Genomic DNA, 27,927 nt, shown 5'->3' on the forward strand with positions numbered 1-27,927 from the left:
CACTCTTCCCACTGCAAAGACAACCCATTGAGAAATGTGTTGGGCACCACACGGAATTGGTCAGTTGAAAGCCCTTTCAGGGACAAATGCAGAGCTCGACTTCAGGTGGAGACACTGCAAATTAGTGCTGAACAGAGGCCGAGAGGTATTACGTTTATAAACATTTGGAATTTTATTTAAAAAAAAAAAACATCACAACCATTAACATCGTTACAGTTAGTTCTCCTCCTGGGTCTCCACACAATGATATTTGAGCATGCTCACAACAATGGTTTCTCATTGGTTTAGTCTCCGTTAAACAACCATCTTAAAAGAAGGAAAAGAAACTCAGGGCACTACCATTTAACTTGTTTTAATGTTTCTCCACAAATGGTGAAAAATACTAAAGTACAGACAAGGAATAATCATAATGTTGTGGCCAACATTATAAATATGGAATTATAAATTTAAAACATTTTCTGGTTTAAAAAATAAATCTGGTAGTAAATGCAGCTCTGCGGGGTTTCTGCGCCTAGTAGGGCCGGTCTCTGCGCTCCTGGCGATGCTCGCCTCTGCAAGGCAAGAAGCAGCCACTGTTAAAGGGTCCAGGCTCGGCTCTGGGCTGCCTGCACAGCACTTTCTATCTAGGAGGGAGTCCAAGGACAGACATTCCGCACCAGGGCGGCTTTGGGCCTCCTGCTCACTCCATTTTCCATTCTGGCTCGCTCACCTGGCACTTCCCCTTTGGTAATCTCCGACCTGCCTGCCCCCCCTGCTCCCCCTCCCTCCCCAATGGCCCTTAGCAAACATACTTATCCATCTTTCCGGGCCCGCCACGCCCTCCTCTTCTGCCGCCCATTTGCTCCATGAGAGGTCCAGGAGGACCCCCAGGGCCTCCTCTTCTTCCTCCACCAAAGCCCCCTCGGTCCATGCCTCGACCTCCCCGAAAGCCGCCTCTGTCTCCACCTCGGCCTCCTCGGAACATACCGCCAGGCCCACCACGGTCCATGAGGCCACCTCTGCCACCCCTCATGCCACCGGGGCCACCTCTGCCACGATCACCACCTAGGGAAGCGGCAACAGTCAGGGCTGAACCCAAGGGCCGCCCATCCTTGGAAGTTCACGAAAGGAGGGGACTGATCCTTCCTCGAACCCTTTGCAATTGAGGGACAAGATGGAAGATTCCACCCTCCCGACACCCCACCTTTGCGTCTGGCAAGACCACCAGTCATTGCTCATTAACAACCGAACATTAATTTTCACCCTCCTGGGACACCAAGCAGGGAAGTAACTAGAAAATGGCATCCTGATGCCTACCCGGAGGTGGAAAGGGTGGTGGCAGAAATCCCTCCGGCTTAGGGGCCTTGCACTGATTACACTCTGTTCTCCAGGCAAAATTCTGGTTTCCGCAGCCTCTGCACAGAAAGGGATCAAACAGAAGTCAGCAACACATGGAGCAGGTGAGGAAAATCAAGCCTCCACAAGGGATGCTCGAGGGCCCTCTGCACAGGCCGGGCCGGCCTTCACTGAACTGAGCCTGAACAAACCACAGGGAGCAGAACTGAAACACAAGGTCCCTCAAATGCACAGAACTACCAGAAAATGGGGTCCAATTCTCTTCCTGTACAGAACCATGGACAAAGTTCAGCATCTGACCAATGCCTGCTTTTCGTGGCCTGTCAGCCTCAAGTGCTGCCCTGTCTCTCCACCAATGCTTCTCACATCTCCTTCTCCCCTAACCTCCAAACTCTCCTCTCCCACCAGAGAGCCAGCGTTGTCTTAACTCCACCCAAAACAAGACCACCAACTTCCCTCCAGTGCTCCCCTACCTCCTTCTTCTTTCCTTATTGCCAGAGTGGGAATCACAATGCTCCCAGGCTCTGGGGCTCACAACTTGGGAGTCTCCCCTCCCAAAGCTGATGCAGACCCTTAGCCCCTCACCCCTGACCCCCGCTAGTGCAGGTGCAGAAGGCTCTGCCACCTCAGGGCTCCCCCCTCTCAGCTGCCTAAAGCTCAAGTATGAGCTCACCTCACCCTCCCATACAACCCACTCTAGTGGCTCCCACTTTCCACAGGAAGGCCCTTATTTGGCCCTTCCTGACCTCCAGTCTTTCTGCACCTTACTCTCCCCCACGTCCTCCGATGCAATCACGTGGCATCCTAGCTGTTCCCTACCCAAGAGAACTCAACCCAACAGTGGACATTTTCTCCCAACTGAGTCTCCCCCCCCCACTCTGCTTCCTTCAAATCTCTGCTTGTGAGCTCCTTGTGCAAGAAGCCTCCACACAGCTTTCTGTACAGACGTGTCTGTGCGTTGTCTCCCCCCCTAGACTGCAGGGACTGGACAGAGTAGGAACTTCCTGAACACCTTCTCTGTCTCCCCCCCTAGACTGCAGGGACTGGACAGAGTGGGAGCTTCCTGAACACCTTCACTACGGTAGCACACTCGAGTCTTCTGAATTGCTACTAACTACTACTGCCACAGAGTGGTAAGCTTAGTTTTATTTTACTGAAGAATATACATACGGATTAGGGCACTGCCAATCCCCTGCTCTGTGCTGGACATTTCCTCCTCCTGAGGGGTTTCCACGGGAACCCCTGGGTCCTCTTGGTGGAAAACCTCCCCTGTCTCCTCCTCTGCCTCCCATTCGACCCATGGGACCTCCTGGCCCCCCTGGTCCTCCAGGACCTGCAATGAAAACAAACTCTGTAATGTTTGCCTTTAGTAAGAAGAAAATCATGCTAAGCCTAGTCTTCCTTAGAACAAAGTATTTCCTAAGGAATAAGCCTGCTCTTCAGAGAAAATACCCACAAAGACAGCTACAATAATCACCCCCCCCCCCAGCTGTTCCACAAAATTTTGGAGACTATTCTGAACCTCCCTGGTGGCCCACCCTGCCGCCTCCTCTGCATTTCTCTTATACTTATTTTCTGGGGACCATGCAGACAAACCCCTGTTTCTATCCCAAATGGGAGGAGCTAGGTTGGAATTCTGATGCTGCTGCTTCAGAGAAATCCCAGGCTCCTGAGGCCATTTGGGGGTCCTGAAAATGAGGACAATGCCCCCGGATTTCCTCCCTCATGAGGCTGCCGTGAGGGAATCTAGTCATTGAAGTATGGGATAAACAGAACAATGCTATCCTATCATCTGTTTCATGTTAGCCTCCCACAATGGCAAGAGGAGCTCCTTCCTAAATTCTAAGTCTTTTACCCTCTCATGCCCATGCTAGGAGCCCACCCATTACCTCCTCGGAGAGGGGGAGGCATCCCTCTGCCTTCGCGGGGTGGCATACCACCTCGCATGCTATTCATTGGAGGTTTCTTCCGAGCAAGAGACACTTTGAGTTTGCTCCCTTGGAAATCTTTCCCTGCAATAAGACAAAAGGCATGCATTTTTCTTGTACATATTTCTGCTTCCTCCTCACAGTGAAGAAAGCAGGCTGGTCACCTGTACTTTAACATCATCATCATTTTAGACTAGAAAGAATCAAAAATGCCTTTTCAACATTTACCCTTCCTAAGAAAAAGCAGAGAGAGAGAGAGAGAGAGAGAGAGAGAGAGAGAGAGAGAGAGAGAGAGAGAGAGAGAGAGAGAGAGTCTCTCTGTCTCTCTCTCCCACTTGAACAATCTCTTTGGGTGAGGGCTCTCTATCAACCCAAGAACTCTGTTCACTTCTAGCATAAAACAAAAAGCAAGGAAGAACCAAGCTAGCCAACAAGAGGCTCGCTTTTAGTTCTGGTTCTTCTGTCCTTCTGGGCCCCCAAGTTCCTATGCTGTGTTCTCTTCCAAGCTGGGTAGTCTACAATCCCTGCTGCCCATTCTAGTATAATTCTACCACCACCCTCAAGTGGGCTGTCCTCTACAATAGGGGAAATTCCTCCATGGTTTCTCAATGGAGTGGGAGATGTGGCTTCCCTTGCAGAGTCCAAGTTTTCATTATGTGCCTCAACCAAAGAACCAGAGTGAGTTTCTAACAGGTGTCCCAAGAAATAATTGGTCATATGCAGAAAAACGCCTACACAGTCAAGATTTATTTTCATGGGTGGGAGAAAATCAGGGTGATTTTAAAATGGTTCTTAACTTCCTTCCCCTTTCAAAACCCACTGGAGGAAGTCTTGGTGACCATTTGCAGGATCAAAGCCTTAACCTGAATCAACCAGATTTGAGGTCAATTGTGCTTCTTCAACCCTCTCTACCCACAACCCAAGCAGGCCCAGTTCCAACCTAGGCCTCAGTTCTCACCATCAAACCATTCTACTGCAGCCTTTGCAGTAGGTGGGTCATCATAGGACACGGTGGCATCTCCTTTGGGTTTCCCGGTTTCCTTGTCTAAGTAAATGTTTATCATCGGCTGCCCAGTCCTTTTGTTCATCTAGACAAATAAGACAACATCTATGCAGTGGCCAAATAGTTCTCTTCTGGCTCAACGGCCAGGTCCCTGCACAACCAATGAGCACATCAAGAAAGACACAGCCCATGGCTCTGGGGCTCAGCCTGTCAGATACAGCAGGGTCACCCAGAGCAATGACTCCTCCAGGTCACATGCTACTGTGAACCCCCTTAAAGAGCCTTGAAAGCAGCTGTCTCCAAACTCAGGCAGTATTCTGCTCTCAGGAGAGGTCTGGAGGCATTGCTAACTGCAGTTTACAGATGGGGAGGAAGAGGCTGCTGGGAAGCAGCTACTGCCTTGGCACTCCAATAATTCCTGGCAGCAAGCCTTCAAGTCTGAGGATGTTCAGGATAATACTTCCATTGTGAAAAGGTGAAATTTTTTAAGACCGCAAAGAAGTGGAGAAATACATTTCAGGAAATTTTCCATCAGGACAAGATTCATATAGAAAAAGGATACTGGGCTTAAAAGAAATGAATTCATGTTTCCAGAAGGTATTCTCTCATCTTCCCTGCTCTGGTGCCAGCTAAATGACTTTCCACAGAGCAATACTGACCTCCACGTGTAAACTCCAGAAAGCCAAAGGTGCCCGAGGCAGTCCTGATCAATCTAAACCTCAGGTCCCGTCTTTCAAGACTTGGAAGCTTCCTTTCTCATTGCTGGGTGCACAGCAGGGAGAGAGCACATTTTTACTCACCTTGACAACCCCACACTGTTTGAAAAAGTCTGCCAGCTCGTCAGCAGTCACACTTTCATTCAGTCCCTGTACATAAATTGCACTGTTTTCGGAGTCTTCATCTGGATCTACAGGTGGGCCTAAAATGTAAAGAAGCCAACAGTGTCAGCAGACCTAGTTCCCATTGAAACCTGGGACAGAGAGCAGTAGGCACCTGCCTGTTGGCACTGTTTAGAAGAATTCTCAGTGCGGTGCTCATGGACTGCCTCAGGAGGGAGGGGTTGGACTGGATCATCTTTGAGGCCTCCCTCCAACCCTGAATGCCTGAATCTTTCACTCATGAGGAGGGCTGAGCCAGTAAAAGGAATACTAAGAAGCCCACGAGTGACCTCAAGAAGCAAGGACATAGGAGCAAAATTCACCATGCCACCAAACCCTGCACTAAGGAGAGAAGAAATAGGCCCAAAGAGTCCAAGTTACCTAAGTCAAGGTCTGGTCCTTCTTCCATAGGTCCTGCCAATCAGGAAAGAGCACACAGAGGCTCGTTAGTGCACGTCTTGCAAGCCGCACACCTTACAAACACACATCACTATCTACTACACCACCATGTGATGGGGCTTCATTAAACTCCAATTGACCCGCACTGCCAAAAAGCAGCAGTGTCCCTTTTAACATTGGTGATCAGAGGGCTAGGGCTTTTTACAAGTTTGCTTTTAAACCATTAACCGATATTACCCTGTTTAATGCTTAACGTGCCAATCAGTGTTAAGTTTAAATTAATTTTTTTCCTCCAAATAAACCAAATTGTAAAAATGTCTGTTCCCCCAAATTACAGAAGCAGTCGCTCAATACTTCAAGTTACCCTTTGTTCTGTAACCATAGGTTAACCTTATTACCCCTAATGCAATGCCGGCAGTACCCATTACAGTCTTGTTGTATAGGCCACTAACAAAAATCATATTTTTTCTAAGAACTGACTGCATTTTTTTTTTAAACACTATCCATTGTAATACTCAAAAACTTACCACCAGGCTTATTGAAGCCACCTCGCTCTCCAGCGCTGCTGGGGGGATAAACGAAGAAATGAAGGCCTTTCCCTTTACAAAGCCAGTGCCGCTCGGAGCCGTGGGGGCTCGTGGGGAAGAAGGGCACTGGCTAACCCCATCTCCAAACAATGCATCTTTCTCAGCTTGTCACTAGGCCTCGCTCCGGGCAGCTCAGCTCGCTCTTTATACACAACCTTGCTTGTCTGATCTTATACACCAGTCTGGCTGGCCCTTTCAGTTCTGGGGGTGGGTATTAATAGTGCAATACTTGGCAAATAAGGAAGACAAAACCAATCATTGGCCGGAGTTTAGAAGGGGCAAGAAACTTGGGACAACATTTTGCTGAACCCTCTCTTGCTGCCATGTACATAAAGGTGCACCCCCGCTTTCTCCAAATGGGGAGCGTCAACTGAGCCTCGGGGCTCCCTAACCAGTTAACAGTTGAATAAAGCAGGAGACAACCACATAAAATGCCTACAACACACATCAGAGGGCACTTCCATCAAATCTTCAGCATAAAGCCATACAATTCAGGTTATTGATGGATTGAACAGTCTTTGTGGAAGGAGAGTTTACAGAAAGGGCCAAGGCTCAATGGACTGGGGGTACAGCTTTACAGACATTTAGGTCCCAGGAAGTCCAATCTTTGTATCTTTGTATGGGGCAGCCTGAAGTCGCTGCTGTAATTTAAGGGGGGGAGGAGGAGGAGAGCAGAGTTGGGGCAGAGAAGCAGTTCTCGCTGCATACATTTTTCTAGCCAGTATTGCACCTTTAATACCGGAGGATTTTCAAAATACAATTCCAAGCTGTTGCATGCAGCTTTGTCTCCTTTCTTAAAAATACACACCATAAAATGTTCTCTCTTTTTAAACACAAAAGTTTACACTTTAATTTTACACAATGCTAGAGTAGTAGTAGTATTATACCTCCTCTGTTTTCATTACCAAACAACAAGTAGGCAGTTACCAAAGTTACAGAAGGATTCCATTTATACAATGAATACATTTTGTTTAAAATATTCTATGTATATTTTTTCCTCTCCATATGGACACCGTGTCTAGTCCCACTTTTCATTATGCTGCCGGCTGAGTACTGAGTACGGGTACTTTTTAAGTATTGAAGTGTATACAAGGCTCTCACTTTGTAACCTGTAGCATATAAATGCGACAAAGCATGTTAAAAAGTTTCCACGTTTAACAGCCAATGAAAATATCAAAATACTGAGGCAATGAAAAAGGGCATGTTAACAACAATGAGTGCCTTACCTGCAGAAGACACTGAAAGCCATCACCACACCACGAAAAAGGGGGGGAGGTCCCCTATCCTGCCCCCTAAGGTCCAACAGACTGCTTCAGTCTATTGGGAAACCCGGGGGAAAGCCATGCTCTTTTCTATGGCTTTGGTAGTAGACAAACTACATCCAGAAAGAGGGGCTCCCTTTATTAGTCAAGTCTACTTTACTTCTAATAGCATTAAAATGAAAAAAATAAGAACTTGAGAATTTTGTTTGCAATTAAAAAAAAAAAAGCACCAAAATTTCTAGGGGATTAGAGACGTGATGATGATAGTCATTTCAAGTGTCTAGGTCTACTTTAGAACATCCATCAGAGGTGAAACCTTTACAATGGAATATAATGAGGTTCCCCTCCACCACCCCCCAATTTGTAATCTTTTCCTTGGGTTCAAATTTGTCATTCCAAAATGTATGTGTATTCACACGAATATCAATGTTGCCTCCAATAAAGATTTCACCACAACCTTCAGATTTACTTTCTGTTCAAGTTATGCAGAATGCCACAGCAAACAACATTTTTTGTTGGCTTCTAACCATTGAGGCATTTACTCATTCAGATGTGTGGCAGAGCTCTTTATCCATTCTAATTGTAACGTCTATATCAATTTGGCAAGTAACTCAATGAGCCGGCATGAGAACTTTGGACGACACTCTGCATAACTTTTCACTAGTTTACGTAGGGACAGAACACACACAGAGCTAGGCCTTCTGTATATTAACATTAAGCACCAATATTAACGTACCATCCTCACCTTCATTAAAGCACAGACACCCGAAGGGGAAGGGGTGGGGTGTGGGACAGGGGAGGGAAAGGGGAGCAGGGCTATAGCATTATTGAGATAAACAAACCAGTTCTGCTAAATCAGATTGTGCCATCAATCAAGATGGCCCAACTGCTTCAGGATAGGCTACAGCTCCATTGGGGAGCAGTCCTGAAACTGACCAGACTAGCCTGCTAAGTTCTCGTGGGCTTTTTGGTCAGCACACTCCAACCAAATCTCTGCGTTTGGTTCATTCACCTGGTGCAACGTGGGCAGCGGGAGCTATCTGACCCAGAGGCACCCCCAACAACTCTTGTACTTTTAACACCAACGGATGGTGGGGACAAGCCTCCATTTCCAACAGGTGACATCAGAGTTCTGCAGCATCTATTCAGCTCTCTCTAAATACATATTATCTACACACATATCTGACATTTCAAGACAACCACTCAGAGACATCAGTTAAACCTAGAATTGTTAGAAGGTTTGTGTGTGTTCCATCCCAGATCTCTATTACCCGCAGAGGATATTTTGCTACCTCTGTAATTAACCATGAAGGGAACTGAAAGTTCTAGGTTCCGAACCATTCCTGCCCCTCCCCAACCCAACAAACTAGACTGGCAGGATAAACGCATACTGCCATTTCTGCCACCAAGATGCCATTTCCATGTTGGAAGATGACTTGAGATCAACAGATTGTCCATGGAAATGTAGGTTTAATTTTTTCTTATATCTTTCAGTCCCTTCTTTCCACTGAAAATCCTATGGATGAAACACAATTAGGTAAAAGGAGAAAAGGTTTGCTCTTACCCCATTCCACCGCGTCCTCCTCCTCCTCCTCCCCGCCCACCTCTGCTCATGCCTCCACGATCAAATCCCCCTCTTCCCCTGCCCCGGTTATCAGGGCCACTCATGCTCCGGTTTTCTCCAGGTCCGGAAAAGCCTCCAGACTCCTGCCCATATACACCCATGCTACTGGGATGGTCCTGCCGGAACGCACCTGAAGAGAAAGTCACACCAGTAAGGCTCAGAGCAGCCCCCCAGCACTGCCTGCTCTAGCTCACTGCCCCTCTTTAGAGCCAGGGAACTGTCACAACTGTGAAGGGTCAGGGGATTGCCCAGCTTAGGAGCGCTCATGGGACCAGCATGAACCTGCTCAGCTGGCTGGGAGGATACACAAAAACTGAAGTCACCTTCTTCCTCAGAAGGTACTACTCAGTCAGGACTTCAAACCAAGACAGTTTAGTCTCAGCATAGGGCAAGACAAGAAGTCATAGTTCCAAACCCTACAGACCCCAACATGAAGCTTTGGTATCACAAAGGGGGGGAAAAAAGCTGAGTGCAAAGGACACAGGGCAAAAAAACAAACTCCCAATATGGAAATATGGGTTTCCTATCACTTCAAGGGTGACTTATTCAGGAATTGGCGGCTATAGGCAGAACTAATAAGAAGACATAAAGGGGGAATACTCATGAAGATAGAATTTCACTTAAGAAGACAAAAACTACAGAGAGAAAAGTTTTTTACCAATGGGAATACTGAGTTATTTGTGGTTTGCAATGACATTTCCAACACGAGGAATCATTTGTTCTCCATGTTAATGCTGAACAAACCAACAAACAAAACCCCTTTGATAAAGTGACATGTGGGAACTTCTGCCCCAAATCTCTGTGGATTTTCAATGCCATCAGCCTTACAAATGTCCACACACCCAGGCTATGTAAAGCTTGACCTGGCAGGTGAGGTGGTAAAAAATGCTGGTTTCCTTTAAGCACTCTGGGCAACAATGATCTTTTTTGCCCTTTCTTTGCAAGTTATTATTCAAGCTAAGGGGATATTCTCTGGGTGTCATGTGAGGCAAGCACAGGATCCATGTTCTTGGGGCCACCTGAGTGACCACCATCAATAGCCAGCCCAGTCCAGGAATTGAAAACACAACCCTGGGACACTCATTTTCTCCAAATAACTCACTCTGCTGCCCGTAGCTGCTGCTCTGTTGGCTATATTGACTTGGAGCCTGGCTGTAGGATCCAGTTTGGGGGGGATAACTAGTGGGGGGCTGCTGCCCATAGCTGCTCTGTTGACCATAGCTACTCTGCTGTCCATAGCTGCTCTGCTGCCCATAGGTATTCTGCTGGGAGTAACTGCTCTGATCGTAACTAGTCGGCTGGGTAGAGGAATAGCTGAAAGACAAAAATTGAAAGCTTTTTAGGAAAGAAAGAAGCAGTAACTCCTAGAACAAAGGGAAATTTTAGGACCATGATCCCACCACAATGCAAAGGAAGGGGCAATCCACTAGTTGGACACTGAAGAAAACAATCTCCAGACCACCCTAGGGTCTCTATCAAGAAAAACTGGGAATCTGAAGCTGGGCCTGAGACTCATGAGGTTTCAAGCCAGACTTAGGGGTTCCAGTGGCTTCCAAAGTTGTTCAGTCCAGGAACACTAGGCACCAAGTAGAATTCTCTTTTAACTCCCTTGGATAGCTACATATGACCACCAAGACAAAAAAAAAAACAAATCCTCTTTCTTTGAAGACTCTCAAAAGTATTCCCTGCTACTCTGGCTCAATGACTTCAAATATTTGGATGTGCTTTAAAATTTTTAAATGCCAAGTATTTGAAAAAGAAAACTAGGCAAATAAAAAGAGTGGCAAGTACCAATTCCTTTCAGAAGTTTAGGCACAAATTCAGTATTTGGGAAGGGGAGGAGTGACAGAAACAAGACCTAAAAATTAATTAAAAAAAAAAAATTCCTTGTTCTCTGTTGATGAAGGAGGAGGGGGCGAGGGAGGGAGATGCTGTTTTCCCTTCCGAGGCAAAATCTCAATCAAGTATCTTACCAGAATTCTAAAAAGCAAAATTATTTGATTTCATTCATTTTCCAGGTTTTAATAATTTAATTTGGAAAAAAAAGAAGCACTGGTCTAGATTTTGGGTTTTTTAACCTGGGTCCATCAACCTCCATGAAGTCATCTGATTTCAGGGATTTTGTGAACCAGATGGGGGAAAACAAAAATAAAAATAACAACAAATTAAAATAAATCACACCTATGGTTCAATATAATTGTTCTCCTTTTTAATTTCTATGTATTTGAGTTTATACATTTAAGAACAATCTTCTGAAAGAGGGTCTATAGGCTTTTCCAGAGAGACAAAACTCCTGAACTAGAAGATCTCTAAAGTCCATTCCAATTCCAACAATGTTTGAACAGTGAAGTGGCCAAAAATTAGGCAAACAAGAGGTGAACAGGACAAGAACACCAGCTAAGTCTCTTTTTGGTGTTGTGTTTACATAGCAATTAAAAGTTGTCTCCCCACCCCTAATTATCATCATCATTAATCTTTACAACCCTATTCCTTTACTAAGGAATTATCCTTTTTTAAGCAAAGGCAATGGTGTCAGGCTCATCTTTTAGAAATTCATAGAACATGTCATCATCCCCAAGGATGAGATAAAGCACATTCAGTCACATCCCAAGAGTTACCTGGTTGGAGGATAGGATGGAGGTGCGGTGACTGGCTGCATGGGGTAGCTGCCCGGCACCTGTGGGTAACTGTAGTTGCTCTGCCCGTATCCTAGGCTGGGTTGGCTGTAGCCTGCTGTACTAGATTGAGGCTGACTAGTCTCAGCGGGCTTGCTACCATCCTGGGGTCTAAAAGGAGAAATGTACAAAGTAAGAAGCCAGCTTTCTTCCAGGAACACTTTACTATAAATCCCTAAGCACTCTCCACATATGAGCAGCACATATCCTTAGGACCATCTTGGAAATAAGAAGGCTCCTCAGAGCGAGTTTATAAATGCTTTTGCTGGAAGGGAATATTAAGGAGCGGGAGGGAAATGTTCCCAAATTTATCTCATTCAGTCACATTCCCCATTTCCCCTAACATAAAGGTAGTTAAGAGTTAGTTGGGTTGGGTTGGGGAGGTGGCTTGCAGGGGAGAGGGCTTTTTTCTCACTAGACAAGTGACAATGGGGAGAAGGGGATTTCACAACTTTTCAGTCACAGGAGTGTTTATGCAAACCCGAAGTTTGGTATATTTTAGTGTAATAAAAGCATCTGAGTGTATTCCTTGAAATATAGTTTTCATCTGTAATATTTGAAATTAGAAGTGTATACAGATGCTAACTTGATGATGGGTCATCTAAACTTGCCTCAAGGTGCACCTCATGGCAATACCATAGTGGGGCTGGGCTGTTTCTCCCCAAATCCTTCTAGAGCAGTCATGGAAACCAGGCAGTTGTTTACCAGCCGAGGACACAAAAAATAAAATGGGTCAGGTGAAGTGTGGACCATCCTCACGAGGAAAAGGTACCAATACAAAGCCTAGAAAGGCCAGCACATCAGCTATACATATGGCCTTGATGTTAGCCTCTCACTAGGGATGCAGTAGAAAGGGGTCAAACTATTGGAAGCGGGGCACTGACAAGCAGTGGCAGGCCTGAGAACTGCTGTGAAATGCAGGCCTGTCCAGGCTGAGTCCAACCTCAGGACTTTTTCCAGAGGGCCAAGAGATCATTCCACCATTTCCAGTACAAGGGGACTGTGGGGACAGAAGGGAGACTAGGAAAGCTGGCTTTTGTTTCGATGGCTGTTTTAAAAAGTATCAGGAATGAGAAACTATGAAGATAGTCAGCGACAAAGAAGGAACTGAGGCAGTAACTAATTGATTTCATCCCAATTCCTAGATAGTTCAGAGATAGGGTAGATATACTCTCTTGGTTGGATTGAGGCATCTGGCTTCAAAGGACTTACTGAAATGAGAAAGTACACTGAAAAATGGCCCGTTACAAACTGCCTGGAGTGTTGAAGTCGATTGCAATGGGGTGCCATAGGTCACCAGTCAGCTACTTGAAATGGTTCCTAGGGAGACCCAACGTGAAGAAACTGAACTGGCTCATGCTCCTCAGATATGAGCCACTCTGATAGGTCCTGATTACTCACTGTGTGTTTCAGAAGTAATTTCACCAGTCTTTGCCCGAGCTAATTTCTTACCTCTACAGCAGACAATAAGTCTAGGTTACAAGTCGATCTCTCCTTTATTCCCTACAAGCTTTTCTTTCAATTCAGTTTTACTTCCTTCAACGCTGTAGCAGCCACCAAGTACACTGGCTAAAGTAAAGACCTTCAATCCTCTGTTAAGCAACAAGTAATACTGTTTACCCACTGCTAACCAGCCAGGGGAGATTGAAATTGCTTACCCTATTGTTCAACATACACTATGGTACCCAGCTGATGACACACCTGATTTTGTGTCTCTTATCATTAAGGCCCATCTATAATTGTAGAGGAAAACTGTTAACTGCCAAGTCTAAAAACAAATGTAGTGAAGCAGCATGGCCTCCTAGAGATGTGGTGTTCAGACAACGGGGTCCCATGCTACCACCCCTGTTGCAGTTAGCAGTTTTCAGAAAAGAGAAAACCACATTATACATTGGTTGGTGAAACCAAACAGGTTAAAAGTACAATTTTACCAGTCAACCCAAAAATTCAAGACTCCTCTTGGTTCCAAATTATACATTTGGGTAAACCAGAGCAATACCCCACTCCCCCTAAAGCCCATTACCATTGAGGACAGATTATATAACTCATGAGCACTACACAATTTAGTCACTCAGTGGCACAAATCTGTGTTTTCTTGGAACCTAGACTTGGAAAAGCCCTTGTGGTGAGCGCAAGGCCGATTCATTTGCTTCTGCAAGTAGAAGGCACCTACTGTAATAACACTTGAGGGACGGATCCAGTGTTCCCAATATATGAATGGGAGAATACTTCTCTAAAAGAAAAGTCATATTCTAGGTTAAAATTCCCCTGGAATTAAACACTAGGTTTCTGCAAGGGTCTATTCTCTAGCCCCCAAAGCATGAAGAATTCTAACAAACTGACACTGGAGCCTGACAGAGACTAGCAACAGGTAAGCATGGCATTACCTTGCAGGGGCTGCAGTTGCTGGCTGCTGCCCATAGGTTGGGTAAGCAGGCTGGGTGCCATATGCAGATTGGGCTGCATAGGATGCTTGGGTGGTCGTAACTGTAGCAGTGGTGGTATCGTAGGCCCCCGTGCCATATCCTTGGACAGGCTGACTGTAAGCTTGAGGTGCGGTTGGTGTAGTATAACCTAGAACAAACAAGAGGTAATTAATTCTAGACTCCCCAGGAGGAGGAGGGCTGGCAAACCCACATGGCACAATGAGAAGGACCTCAGATCTAAATCAGAAAGACTGTGCCTCACTGAGAAAGTAAGGGTACTGGCTAGACTTAAGGTCCCTCCTGACTCTAAAGCTATGAGTAATGATCTATGATAGGCTTAGTGAACTGGGCTCCTAAATCAGCATACCAAGCCAGAAGCCCATTTTTAAGTGCCATTTTCAATGTTTACAATATTACCTGGTTAAATATCTTCTCTTACACAAACAATCCCAAAAGGTATATAGCCCCACAGGACGAAGCTCTTGAGTACTTTTGAATTTTTTCGCCCAGAATTTTGAGGTCTGTTTCTAAAACTATTCCTTGCGGGAAAACATTGGGTTTCTTTTAATTCTATATCCTCTTTAGTGATAATGCATGAAAAATGCTCTCTTAGTATCACTTCAAAATCACAACAGAATCAGCCTGTTTTAAACTTTTACTTTCTTGTCTATTCTGCACTTGCAAAGTACACTAACACTATATTTTCTTATTTAGCAACCTATTATAAAACAAACACATCTTTAAAAATGCCAAGCCTAGGGATGGGGGCAGAATGAATATTTACATAGGAAAGAAACAAAAGCCAAAATCTGGGTCACTAGTTCAAACATACATAGAAGGGCAATAACATTTCATTTTAACCGGCCAGATAGTTGCCCTAACAGCAATTTTAAATGAGTTACCCTAGAAATTCCAGAGAGCAAGTTTTCCATCAAATGTTAAGTGAAGAAATCAACTTAATTTAAACACACTAAAAACAGTGGCTTGGCTGTTTAGCTCCTATAGTAAAAAATAAATTCCAGAAAAAGCAGAGGTCAACTCAAGTCTGAGGAATGATGGGACAGAAAACTGAGCAACAGTAAAATATACACTGATGTTGGGGGGGGCTAAAGGTAAGATCATATGAAAAGGAAATTTAATAATTTAAAATAATGATTTTAAATCTGGAAACACACTATCAAAAAAAAGCAGATAGCCATCATCAAAAATCTTGTTTGAGGTTCCAGACTTATTCCTCCCAACTACCTACAATTCAAGTTTTTCTCTGCTGCTCACTAACACTTAGGGCTCACTGCTCTGAGGCTTCTCTAATTCAGGACTTCCTAGTCACATGGTAGTCAAGAAAGCTCGCCTCTCACTGGTGAGGTCCTAGTAGGGCCCTGTTTTTGCTACCACTTGGTCTTCTTTCTTTCAGTTACCACTCCCCTGCCTGTGACCGCTGTTCTCATAAAACAGATCCTGGCTCCCAGTGGATTGATGCCAAGACCTTGGTAGTCCCTTCCCCCCACTAAAAACCCCCACTGCCATCCTTGCTAAGCCCTACAAACCCAAGATCTACTTACTCTCCACTCACATTATTCCTTCTGACAGGCAAGAAGTCCCAGTGGCAATGTATTGAGGGTGGAGAACATAGGTACTAAGCCATGAGATCTTCACATAGCTGGCATGTTAGTAATGTGATCAACTCATTGAGTCTAGTCTTGGAGAGTCCTAAATTGAACCACTGTGAAGTCCAAATTGGTTTCCTTCTAGCCAGAACACAATCCCACTTATCGTGACACTCCTACAAGATCTATTCCCACCCACCATGACAAGTCCTCTACAAAATTTATAAGGCAAGCAATTTAAATAAATGACATTTTGCCAGAAACCAATTCATCATAGCAAACTGCACAGTAACAATTAGTGCCTTATTTTGCATAATGATTATGGTAAGAGACTAAGATAATTAATCATCTTTATTAATCTGTAGTATCTTGAAAAGCTGAGCAAAATGATTACAGAAAAAGATCAAAGACTAACAAACTGAAAAGACTTTGAAGGAAAGGAGTATAAGGAGCATTAACAAAAAAAAAAAATCAAAATAAGGTTAAATCTCTTATTTAGTAAAATGCTCCTAATTTTCATGTTCCATGAAAATTCCCTTTCAGTGTCTGGTAGAGAAAACCCTGAGTTAGGCCAATGGACCACAAGCTCTGGCTGGTCTTCCAACTGGAGAAGTTTTTTGCTCATGGATCTGGTAACTGACTGTGTATACCCCAAGGCCAGCCAGCTGGTTGGCTTCGGAGAGCTTGGTGTCAGAAGGATGGCCCCACTCACATGCTGGTTTGGTTTGCTTGGGACTTTTCAGGCCACACAACTTCTATCTGCTAAGGTGAAGAGAGGGGTGAGATTCTCTACCAGCAGAGGGAATAGTCATATAATGGAAATCCTGGATCTTTGGGAAAAGGTTTCAGATCTCCTTTCTCTTGCAATCTAGTCCCATTCTAACAAACTGCTCAAATACTTTCCTTGGCAACATGAACATTTTCTTCGACATGCTGGAAAATGGAGAAATCTAAAATGACCATCTCACTTTTAAGAAAACATTCAGTTTTCTTAAAAATCACGGTGACAAGACAAAAATGGTGAGAAAATGTGCCCAAAGGCACTTCTTGCCCTAACACCGGGCCAAATAGTGCAGTAATTTCTTGTTATTCAAAAGAAAAGACTAGGAAGGCTTCACTAAACCAAAGGGAAGGCTGTTAAATCTAATTAGAAACAAAATTAGAAGCCAAAGAAATAGTTAAAACTTGAGAGAGCCAACCAAAAACAGCTCGATTATGCCGTTATTCACATCCAATTAATATAACTAGCTAGCAGGGATGGGTCAGCTCATGAGCTACATGTAGTTAGTTCTTCAAGGCCTCTAATTTCTGTAAGGAGACTATCAGACCAGTCTCACCCTGGGGGGCTTTCAGCAAATTAAGACTTACACAATGGCCCCAGTCCTGTAAACAGTCCTCATCTTAAAGTCTTAACAGCTACCTTTCTCCTGAGGTTGGGTCCAATTCAATGTTCTCTGATCTCAGGCAGGCCCCTCACCCACTGGGTTGGGTAGTTATGATTGATACTTTCCCATTTTTCGCCAGTCTCAGATCCCTTCCCCCCACGGCTTCCTCTTTTCTTCTTTCCGTCTGCACCAAATCTCTTTTCTGATAAAAACCTTTGACATGGCTCTTCCTGAGGCAGAGCCCCCCAAACCTGGCCCTTAAACCCATTCCTTCCCATCTCTTTCAGGGGGGCTTGACTCCTCTTCAAGTCTCTCACTGTCTACATGCCATCCTTAGAAAACCCAGCAGTCCCTTTAAGCTTTTACTGAGTTACTACTAAGCTCTAGAGAATCAAGTCTATGGCATCCATTCCTCTTACTACCCAATCAGTTCTCTGACCTTTGCAATTGCCAGTGGGCCTTCTCGTCTCACCATCTGACCACTAGAGGTCTCTAAAGTTAGAGCTCTAACTCGCAGATAACTCAGCATTTTCTGTCTTGAACTCTTAAGAACTGAGCCCTCTAACCTTCTTCTTTTGAACTCAGGCAGCTAGTGCCACAGCCCCTCCTCCCTCTCCTCCCCTCCATCTTGGTTAGTGATCCCATCTGTTCCCAGGTGTTTCACGATCTCTACATTCATTAGTGACTGAAGTCTCCAGCTCTATTGTCTCCTGAAATCCAGCTCTTTATCAGCAGCTCCCCGTTGGCTCTCATCCTAGATGTCTTCCCATAGATACCAAATTTCTCATAACCAACAAAGACCCATCATTCTGAGCCCTTGCCTATTTCTGTAGTGGGCACCACCATCTTATCAGATACCCATCACCCTTTACCCTCTCCCTCACCCACCATTCATCCAAATTCAACTGAACACAAAAATATCATACTCGGATGACAAGTCAGGTGCCATGCTGGGGATCACAGCCAGCCTTCCACAGACAAGGGGAAAAAAAAGGTACAAAACAGACCCTGCAAATATCCTGAGGGAGAGGAAAGGCCCATCTCCAACAGTCTCCATCTCTTCTCACCACTGATACTGCTGACGTTAGGCCAAACCTTTGCCACCCTCTCACCTGCACTGTCAAGAGGGGTCAAGGTATAATTGGTCCCACTGGGCTTCCAGCCTTTCCTATCTCCAATCCATTCTCCCAGGAGCTGTCAGAGAGTATTTCTACGGCAGAAACCTGACCATGCCACCTCTTCACTGAAACAGTCCAGGAGCTCCCCACTAGCTCACTCAGCATTTAAGACCTTCTACCAATCTAGCTACCCAATACCTTTACAAATTTGACATCACATTTATATTATCCCCTACAGAAATTCTTCATTCCAAGCAAACTCAACTGTAAGCTAGAGCTATTTCCCCCGAGGGCATGTCCTAGGCCTATCCTGGTCCCTGCAGTTCACTGCCCTTTCCCTTTTTCCTTGTCTCTATCTGTGTACCTGAGAACATGCTGCACCAGCCCCTCAGAGCACTGTTTCCCTTTCGTCTTGGTAACCCTAGTGTCTGACACAGAGCTCAGCACAAAGAAGTACTTGAGAAAACACCAAATGGAAAACATATCTGAAGTCTAGACAAAGAGCTTTACCATTCCTATTCAAGTAACACTTCAAATAAACAGGATGACATGAAAAGTTCATTTCAGTTCTTTCTCCAACTGCAACTATCATTGGGGACAATTTTACAATGAATGTTTTTAATATTAATCAGCCACACAGCAATTAGGCATATTAGGGAGTGCTCTGCACTAATATACTATATAATTGGATGAATTATTTTAGGGTCCTCTCCCCTCCAAAATCTGAGCCCATTGTATGAATTTGGAGGGAAGCCTCTAAAATATTTTGGACATAAGGACCTTTTAAAAAGAGCAGCTAGAAATGTTACTTAAAAACTGAGCAGAATCAAATACCATGTGCGGTACATGTTTTCATTTATTCCTCTTTTAACCCAAATGTCACTATAATTTGATCTAATTACTGAATGCATTTTTAGCTCCCCCAAACAGCTGCGTATACGACTGAAGGTGGACTAGAAAATAAACTCACAAAGTTTATTAAGACAAAGTTAAATGTATGTCTGGACTAGAAATCACAGACAAACAAGGGCCATGCAGGGTGGTGATTGGATTCTCTAAATCATGTCTAACCATGCAGTTTGCCCATTAGAGAATAGAAATCAGTTGGATAATCAGCACATGGAATACCTTAGGGAAGGGGGCAAGCTACTATTATATTTAACAAGAAAACCCTCCCCAAACCAAACTGAAAACACCCAGGTCTGTAAATGGCACCTGCTAGGAGTGATGTGATGTTAGGTTTCAGGGATAAATACATGAAGACCTAAAAGGTGAATTAACATCACAGGGTTAGACAAGATGACGAAGCATTCCCCATGCAAGAATGAGCAGGAAAGTCAAACCTGTACTGGCCCCTTCTACTGTGGAAAGCACAAAACACAAAGTAGAGGGTGTACCATCAGAAGTCAGCAGTCAAGTTCACTAACCAGTTTGATTTTTAAAGCAGCCAAATCTAATCCAGCTCATTCTCCACTATCTGTGTCCAGGCAACTCCTTATAGCCTTGATGCCTTCTGCAGAGCTGCCCAATTCATTCCACAGTCATGAACCAGTACCCCAAATACTCAAGAAATATTTTTCAAGGGTGGGTTTCTCCTCCCTAGTTTATCCCCCCCCTTCACTTTGATCAGGGTATTAAAAAGAGAAGGGAAAAAAAGCTGCCGCCCCTCCTCCCCCCCACTCCTCCAAGACCCTCTTTTAACAAGCCTTTTCCTGCAGGGTCTTACCTGTTGGAGGCTGTCCATAAGAGGTTGCATACGCAGTCTGCCCATATGTCGCAGTTGTTTGAGCCTGTGTATAGCTGACATCAGTAGGCTGCCCGTAGGCTCCATAACTTTGTTGCCCATATGCCTGCCCAGGAGAAAAAGGCCACAGATTTAGTAGCAAGCCTAAAGCTGAGCAAGGCAGGTCCCTCTTCAGATTCTAAGCAACTACACAGAAGAACAAAGTCCAGGCGAGCTCTTTTCTAGGCAGGAGATCTCCAGGAGAGGCAGCACGTGCTGGCCAGTGGAACTTGAGCCCTGCCATTTAATCCATTCTCTGCAGCCCAGGCAAAATCTCAGAGGCAGACATGAACGGCTGCTTGTTATCCCTTACTCAATGCCTTACATTTTGGTAACCTGAGCCCCTGGCTCTTTCATCAGCAAGACTCCCAGCTAACTTGGAGACAGCCAAGGAGCCCAAAGGGAGAGTAATGAGGACCCAGGTGTCAGACGGTCAGAGCTGGATCAGGAGACACAAGCAAATGTTACATGAAAAGCCCAGAGAGGGAATCAGAATGACTGAGTCCACCAGAGGATATTTTGGTCACCTGGGCATGCAGACTGATTAAGCAGTGCCACACAGACTCCTACAGTTATAATGAGTATGAACATGCTAGAACCTTTGGGGGTAGCCAGGCCTAGAGTTGGGAGATCTGGGCTCAAATCTGGCCTCAAGACACTTCCTAGCTCTGTGACCCAGGGCAAGTCACCTAACCCCACCTACCTAGTCTTTGTCTTTCCGTTTTAAAGAGTTCTTACCAAGACAGAAAGTAGAAGTTAAAAACAAAAAAATAATACCATACTTGAGTCTCCTCTAAGGAGTCAGCTGGAGAGGCACTATCTTTTGAACTAGAACATTCAATAATACATAAAAACAGGCAAGGAATGAACTGTTCTTTGGCTCTGAGACTATTCATTCTCACTGGCTTCATCTGAATGACTAGTTATACAAGAACTGCCAGTCAGTGGATCATGGTGGTGGTACCTACAATAGGTTTCATGGCACAATATCAGGAATCGACTGGATGCCACAGGACAGTTCCAATTTGGTGTCAAACTTAAAAGCTGGGGAGGGACAGTTCTACAACTTATCTCCCATCAAGTTGTCTTCTGTTTGAGGACATTTTTTACTAATGGTTGGCTCAACAGTTAACCTTTCTTCCCAACACATACACTAGCCAAACAGAGGAGGTCCAACACTCTGAGACAAAGGAGAGGGAGAAGGCCTTTGCCAAGTAGGCACCTGGTTGGCCTTGCTGAAAGCGATCATTCTTGGGTGCTCAAAGAACCAAAAGGCACGACTGTTAAGCTTAGACTGACAGGGTCCAAAAAGATCTAAGATGTATGCAATATAAAAAGGACAGCCATGTCACAAGTGAAGAAGCTGCCAGCTTGTGAACCCCATCTGAGGGTTCTGACTGCAGGTCTGACAATTGATCTGCCACACCAAACTGCTTCTATGTTCAATCTTATACCCAGTCCAGGTCCTTCAACTTCACAAGTACAAGATGGGAGACACACAGTTGGTGACTGACAACTCAAAGAGCAGTGACAGGAGAATATGGCAACTGAAACAACTAATGTGATCTTAAAAACCGCATAAAAAGAAGCAAGCATCCAGGAAAAAAGTTAACAGTCCTGAGAAGCCAAGTGGAACATTGGACAATATTCTCCTATCTCCCCCATAAGTAAAATAATATCATAGCAAGCCCTTTGCAAACTTTTAAGACACTACCAGAATGTGTGCTGCACTTTAATAAGATGAGGAGTATCAAAAAAAGGGTGGCCAAGTCAGGTATCTAGAGGTCTTGTCAAATATTAGGAGTTGTGATTCTGAAATGTTACGACCCCCATTTTCCAGACAAGGAAACAAGAGGTTCAGTAGTTGTCATTTGCTTTTAGCTATAGACAAATTATCTTAACGCTTTTACAATGAAATCATTCTAAGGTATATCTATGACCACAGGGATATTACTAATTCAGGTGAAAAATGAATGCAGGAAAAGTTGAATGAATTTAGAAGCCCCCCATTTGTTTACCAAATCAGTCTAAGGAAAGATAATATGGGGGACCACTAGGTGGTTCAGTGGATAGAGCCAGTTCTGGTAATGAGAAGCCTGAGATTCAAATCTGGACTCATATACTTCCTCACTCTGTGACCCTGGGCAAGTCATTGCCTAGCCCTTGCCACTCTTCTGCCTTGGAATCAATACATAGTATTGATTCAAAGATGGAAGGTAACAGTTTAAAAACAGAAAGATCAGATATAATGTCAAAGTCTGTCTGCTCTGGCTGCTGTTTTTTTAAACCCTTACCTTCCGTCTCAGAATCAATAGTGTGTAGTGGTCCTAAGGCAGAAGAATGATAAAGGCTAGGTAATGGGGGTTAAGTGACTTGGCCAGGGTCTCAATGGCTTCTGTTTTTAAATGGCTTTTGGTAAAATAACCCTAGAAATGCTGACCTCTGGGTTTTATACCTTAAAATCTAAGTATATGGAGATATCAAAATTACCTGGGTGGTCTGTGCATATCCTTGAGCTGGCTGGGCTGCATAAGCACTGTAGCTGTAAAAAGAGACAGAACATATCAAAGGTCAAGATTCTAGCATTTCAACCTGTATGTGTCTGGACGAGAGGGAAAACTGAAAGCCAATGCTCGCCTCTCTTCCATGCTAATAGAAAGATGAACATTACTTACCCCTGCTGGGCTGCAGCTTGACTGTAGGTACTATAGTCTAGAAGAGAGAAGGAAAAGGAGAGGTTAATGCCAGGCCAAAAAAAAATTCAAAACAGGAACAAGCAAGTGATTCAAATGTCAGGAGGTAAACCGGGAACTTCGGGAGTGACAAAGGACAGAAGAGCCTCTTTCTTAGATACTGCACTAAAAGCAAGAGTTCAATTTCTAAGAGGCTAAAAATCAAGGCCACCAATATGGAAGTATTTTGCATGATAACACATGTATAACTCAGATCAGATTGCTTACCATCTCCAAGAGGGAGGAGGAAAAGCAGAAAATTTGGATCTTATAATTTCAGAAAACATATATTGAAAATTATTATTACATGTTCTTGGGAAAGTATCTCTGAATAAAAAAGGGGGAAAAAATCAAGGCCACTTAACATTTAAATATTCTGAATAAGTTCAAGTAGATAAACCAGTGCCAGCTTCTAAGGCAAAGGCCACCCCCCTTGTAGATTCCCTTGCTTCCCAGGGAAAAACCATTCTGACTAGAGATCTCAAATGCCTGCCTCTGGTCAGAGCCAGGACCCCTGAAAGAGCTCAGTTATATGGCACTCCAGGGTTTTGTAAAGCATTTTACAAATATTTCATTTGACCCCCAAAACAACCCTGGGAGGCAGGTGTTATTATGATCCCCTTTTTACAGACAAGGAAACTTCTGAGAGAAGTGAAATGTCCAAGGTCTTCCCAACTCCAGGACCCTACCCACTGTGCTGCCTCAAATTAAAAAAAACAAACAGATGAGGGGAAGCAGAAAGGAGTGGAAGAAACACTGCATTTTCAACCAGAGGACATGGTTTTCCAATCCAGACTCTGTTGCTTATTGCTTCAATGACACAGATAAAGGGCTAAGAAGAAGCCCAGAGAATTCATCAGGGAATAGAGCTGGGCCTGAAATCAGGGAGAGCCAGTTCAAATCTAGGCCTCAGATACTCTCAATTCATAACCTCAGGTGAATCACTTAACCTTTGCCTCAACTTCCCTATCTTTAAATTGGGATAATAATAGCATCTACCTCCCAGGATTGTTGAGAGAATCCAATGAGGTAATATTTGTTAAGGGCACAAGGCTTGCTTACTTCCTATATAGAGGGCAGCAGAGATCATAATTTTTACTTAACAAGACTTTTTGCCAATCTTTCTTTTGAGATGTTATAGAACATGTGGGGATCTGGAGAAAGACATTTCATTCTCAGTAACAGCAAAAGTCTTTTAAAACAACTGATAGTATGATCTCCATGTCCCTTGAAGCATGTCAATCTTTTTGGGGGGAAAAAACACTTTTTAGAAAAAACAAATCTTCCTAAAACTGCAAATAGTCTAGAGGTAATCATATGGGTAGTCATTCAGGAGAAACCTTAAGCAAATTATTCAGGGAATGAGGGTAAGATTTCTCCCATTCTGCCATATAACTGTCTCCATTCTTACTAGTGGTCAGTCTACAACCAGACTAGTGTTAAGAAGTCAATTTGCAATCCTTTCCCAACCTTACCAGAAAGCAAAGCAGTTCAATAAAGAAATTTCTACTGAGAAAAAAATGTCTTAATGGGGTGTTTATAAGTAGGAGGGAAACCAGAGAGGCCAAGGTAATAAATGTTAGTGGACTATAACAAAAGCGGAGTGTGGGAGTGGGGAGCTTAATGAATAAGCAAAGTTAAGAATCTCCACAAAAAAGTCCAGTCAAGCAAACCAGAACTCTCCTCACCAAGGCAGAAGGCACAGTTTGTTCTAAGGGGAGCACTGCTATCAGGGTGGAAACAGAAAGGCAACTCTTGGGAAAGTTTGAGTTCGTTCCTTTGAAGGCAACAGTTTTGCTCTTCACGTATGGATTCTAGAATCCACTCAGGCTCCTTTGCCCTTGAGTGAGAATGGTTTCTCAAGATTTTGAGGCTGCTTATCTTTCAATATGTAATGTGTAACTTTTCCTCTTTTCTACTTCAGGAACCCGGAGTTGTCATCACCAAATCATCTGCCTAAACTATCTACAATAATAGAAATCTAACTATTTAATCAAAACTCAAGCATTTCCAGTAACACTACCCATTATCCTTCCTAAGCTAACTTTCTTTCATGTGACCAAATAAGATAACCTAAAATGCAAATATTCTTACTTTAACCTTATTTAAAATTAACTAGCTTATGTGATATTTACTTCAGCATCATTTTGGAAATAACTGAATTATTGAAGTGCATTTTTTGCACAAGACTAGGGATTGGGGGATGTATGAAAGCAATAAATTAACTACTGAAATTACATCTGAAAATTCTCCCCTTCAATAGGAAAATTTAGTTAAACATGCTGAAAAGTCAATTCTCAAACATTTAATATTGTTTTCTCCCATAGGCATAAAATATCCCAAACAAAATGTCACACAGATTCTATGGTGGTTATGTACTACTCCTATTATACAGGAATCAAATCTATTGTGGTTTTCAGATTTGCCATCAACATAAGACTATTTATTTAATGTCCTCAGACAATAAATAGACTTTGTTATAACAAGTTACCTTGAGACAGCAAGGTGACCCAATGGACAGAATGGAGTTAAAAGTGAGCCTCAGACACTTCTTAGATGTGTGACCCCTAGGCAAAGCACTTTGCCTCTCAGTCTCAGCTTCATCTGGGAAATGGGGATAACAGAATACTTCTACCCTTGAAGGGTTGTGAAGATCAAACGAGATAATATTTGTGAAGTACTTAGCAGTGTCTGGCACATAGTACCTGCCAGTTATTTTTAAGAGTCTTAAGAAGACAACTTGGAGGGGGTAGCTAGGTGGCTCAGAAGACTGAGAGCCAAGCCTGGAGATGGGAGATCTTGGGTTCGAATCTGGCCCCATACATTTCCAGCTGTGTAACCCTGGGCAAGTCAAGACCTCCCATTGCCTAGCCCCTGATGCTTTTGTGCTTCGGAACCAATACAATATTGATTCTAAGATGGAAGCTAAAGGCATAAAAACAATTAAAAACAATGCCTAGAAAAACACATTAGGGCTAGAAGAGAATCTCAGAGGATCACCAGGGGCCCTTAATCTGGAATCCACATACTTTAAAAAACAACTTTCTTGGAATAACTATAATTGGCTTTCTTTGTAATTCTCTGCAGTTCGTTTTATGTACTTAACATTCTGAGAAGGGGTGCAAAGTGCCAACAGGGGCACAACAGAAAAAAAGGGCTAAACATTCCTGAGGGAATCGCAGAAGACCGTAAATTTCCCAGTGGGGGGAATGATTTCTAGGTCCCAAAGCTGGACGGTGTTAACGTCCAAGTTTACATACAGTAGCCACACTACTTTGTAATAACCAGATAAATCACTTTTCCAGCATAGTCCCTTCCCCCAACTCACTAACAAAGGTTGAGGAGAGCAAAGGAGGGACCTTAAATCAGTTGAGTGACCACTACCAGACCGGCTGAATCCCAGGACAACAAGGCCCTTTTGTTGGCTATCAAACTCTGTACAACATGCTGAGGGGGAAGGAGCCTTCAGGAATGTCTCTCCCTTCTCTGGATTTCAGCCCTCCCGAATGCCGATCTGAACCCAGGTTTCTTCCCTCTCCAACCAGCCAGGGAGCCTCTCGTCGGGGTCTACAGAAGCAAATTGGGAGGGTGGGGGTCCTGCCTATCGGCCGGGATTGCTCCCTCCTGAATGTACGAAGCCGTTCGCTGCGGTAACACACTAAGGCAGCGACTCTCCTTGAGCCCAAAAGCAGGTTGAGAAAACTCTCTCCTCCTCGCACAGCGGGGGTCGGTCAGGCGCCGAGATCACTCCCCCAGGCCAGCCCCGCACCGCCTTTTGTCCTGCTTAAGTGGAGGAAAACATCGCAGAGGGGAGCTGCCAGCCAGCCAACCCAGGCCCCACTGATTTGTTTATTTCAGAAACAGACTAGCGGAGAAGAGAGTCCCTGGCTTCCTCCAGCCCTGGCCCGCTCAACCTAGTTTCCGTCACTCCCGAGGCTCTCGGGGTCACACACGGCCTCTCCGCAGCGCCCAAGCATAAGATGCAGGATCAGCATTTCTCTTTTCCGCTTCCTACTCACTGCTAAACAGACCGGGCTAGGATTAAAGGAGTCCCCGCGGCCTAAGTCCCAGACCACCAGAGATGGTCACAAGCAGTCCCCAGACCGGACAAAGAACCCGGCCGGCGGGCTCCGCTCCTAGAGGAACTTTGGAAGCAAGGAGGGTGACCCCGGAGGGAGCCGCGAGTCATAATAACGTGCCCAGGCGCCGGGGCCCCAGACCGCTTTCCCGAGGCCAAACGGCGCCTACCCTCGAGGGGCTTCCGTGCCTAGGGCGTGGCGGCGACGGCGGCCCGGCCCACGTGGCGGGAAGGCGCGCGGGCCGCCGCAAGGCCTCGCCCGGGGACACAATGGAGGCGGCGGCGGAGGCGGCCGTGGCGGCGGACGGCGGCCGGGCCGGGCCATGGCTAACCCGGGCGCGAAGTGGCGGCGGGGGCGCGCGCGCGCGGCCGACCCCATCCTCCCCCTCTTACTAATCGCGCGCCCCCGTCGACGCGCGCCCCCCGCCCCCACTGCGCGCCCCCGACGCGCCCCCCAACTCCGACCAGCTCCCCGCCCACCCGCCCGCACACTCAGGGGGAGGGGGCGGCGGAAGGTTCCAGAATCCCACCCGCCCGCGGGGGGAGGGGAGGCCGCGGTAGGCCCCGAACCCGCCCCACGGCCAACCGGGCAGCGCCGCCGCCCCCTGCCGCCCCACAGCCCCCGAAGGGACCCCCACGGCGGTGCCCCCAACGCCTGCAGGCCCCGGCTCCCTCAACCGCCAACGCAGCTCGCCCCGGGCCGGCCCTACGACCCCGGCGCCATACTCACCCGTGGACGCCATTTTCTCTCCTTCCTCCTCCTCGTTCTCTCAACGTCCGTCTCTCTCTCCCTCGGTCGCTTGCCCTCTCGGCGCCGCACTGCGCAGGCGCGGACCGCACAACCCCGGGCGCTACCACTCGTATCGGTCCGCAGGGGGAGGGGAAAAGACGCTAGAGATGGACAGAGGCGAGGGGAGGGGTTTCCGATCCGAAGGCCGCCTGGGTCCGAAGGGGTGGGGTCCGGAGGCCAGGGGCGTCTAAGTGTCTCCGGAAGCGCCTCGAGCAGCTTCTGCGGCCTGGCCCCAGGGGTGGGGCGCTCTCGGAACCTACTCCCCAACGAGGCGGAGATTCGCTGAATGGTTCCGTCCTACGGATGTTAGGGGTCGT

The 27,927-nt window shown here is 45.4% G+C and overlaps 1 protein-coding gene across 4 annotated transcripts; it reads right to left on the reverse strand.

The window, feature by feature from the left end:
* Window positions 1-148: 148 nt before the first annotated feature.
* On the reverse strand, window positions 149-27,927 carry EWSR1 (EWS RNA binding protein 1). 4 transcript variants are annotated; one of them, XM_007490500.3, is made up of 17 exons: window positions 27,551-27,927; window positions 22,686-22,722; window positions 22,501-22,552; window positions 19,954-20,077; window positions 14,079-14,265; window positions 11,635-11,802; window positions 10,119-10,330; window positions 8,957-9,146; window positions 6,071-6,105; window positions 5,526-5,558; window positions 5,067-5,185; window positions 4,222-4,351; window positions 3,225-3,347; window positions 2,506-2,668; window positions 1,297-1,394; window positions 792-1,044; window positions 149-551 (listed from the first exon to the last, which is right to left on the reverse strand). In XM_007490500.3, the coding sequence occupies exons 1-17, from the start codon at window positions 27,561-27,563 to the stop codon at window positions 512-514; spliced, it is 1,977 nt and encodes a 658-aa protein (XP_007490562.2). In that variant the 5' UTR covers window positions 27,564-27,927; the 3' UTR covers window positions 149-511. The 4 variants fall into 4 exon arrangements, 3 of the variants coding, with proteins under 3 accessions (XP_007490562.2, XP_001364505.2, XP_007490563.1); XM_001364468.5 differs by having other exon boundaries at window positions 6,071-6,108; window positions 27,551-27,896; XR_008917278.1 differs by lacking the exons at window positions 149-551; window positions 792-1,044; window positions 1,297-1,394; ... (1 more) ...; window positions 3,225-3,347; window positions 6,071-6,105 and having other exon boundaries at window positions 4,333-4,351; window positions 27,551-27,896.

Source organism: Monodelphis domestica, chromosome 3, assembly GCF_027887165.1.
Source record: "Monodelphis domestica isolate mMonDom1 chromosome 3, mMonDom1.pri, whole genome shotgun sequence".
Classification (NCBI taxonomy): Eukaryota; Metazoa; Chordata; class Mammalia; order Didelphimorphia; family Didelphidae; genus Monodelphis; species Monodelphis domestica.

What these genes read in the sequence shown, in the direction of transcription:
- EWSR1 (XM_001364468.5), bottom strand. An exon ending in CAGCAGCTACGGGCAGCAGA is followed by an intron (nt 9,147 to 10,118) that starts GTGAGTTATTTG and finishes CTTTCTCTTCAG; the next exon opens with GTGCGTTCCGGCAGGACCAT. An exon ending in ACCACCCTTTCCACCTCCGG is followed by an intron (nt 1,045 to 1,296) that starts GTAGGCATCAGG and finishes CCGCTTCCCTAG; the next exon opens with GTGGTGATCGTGGCAGAGGT.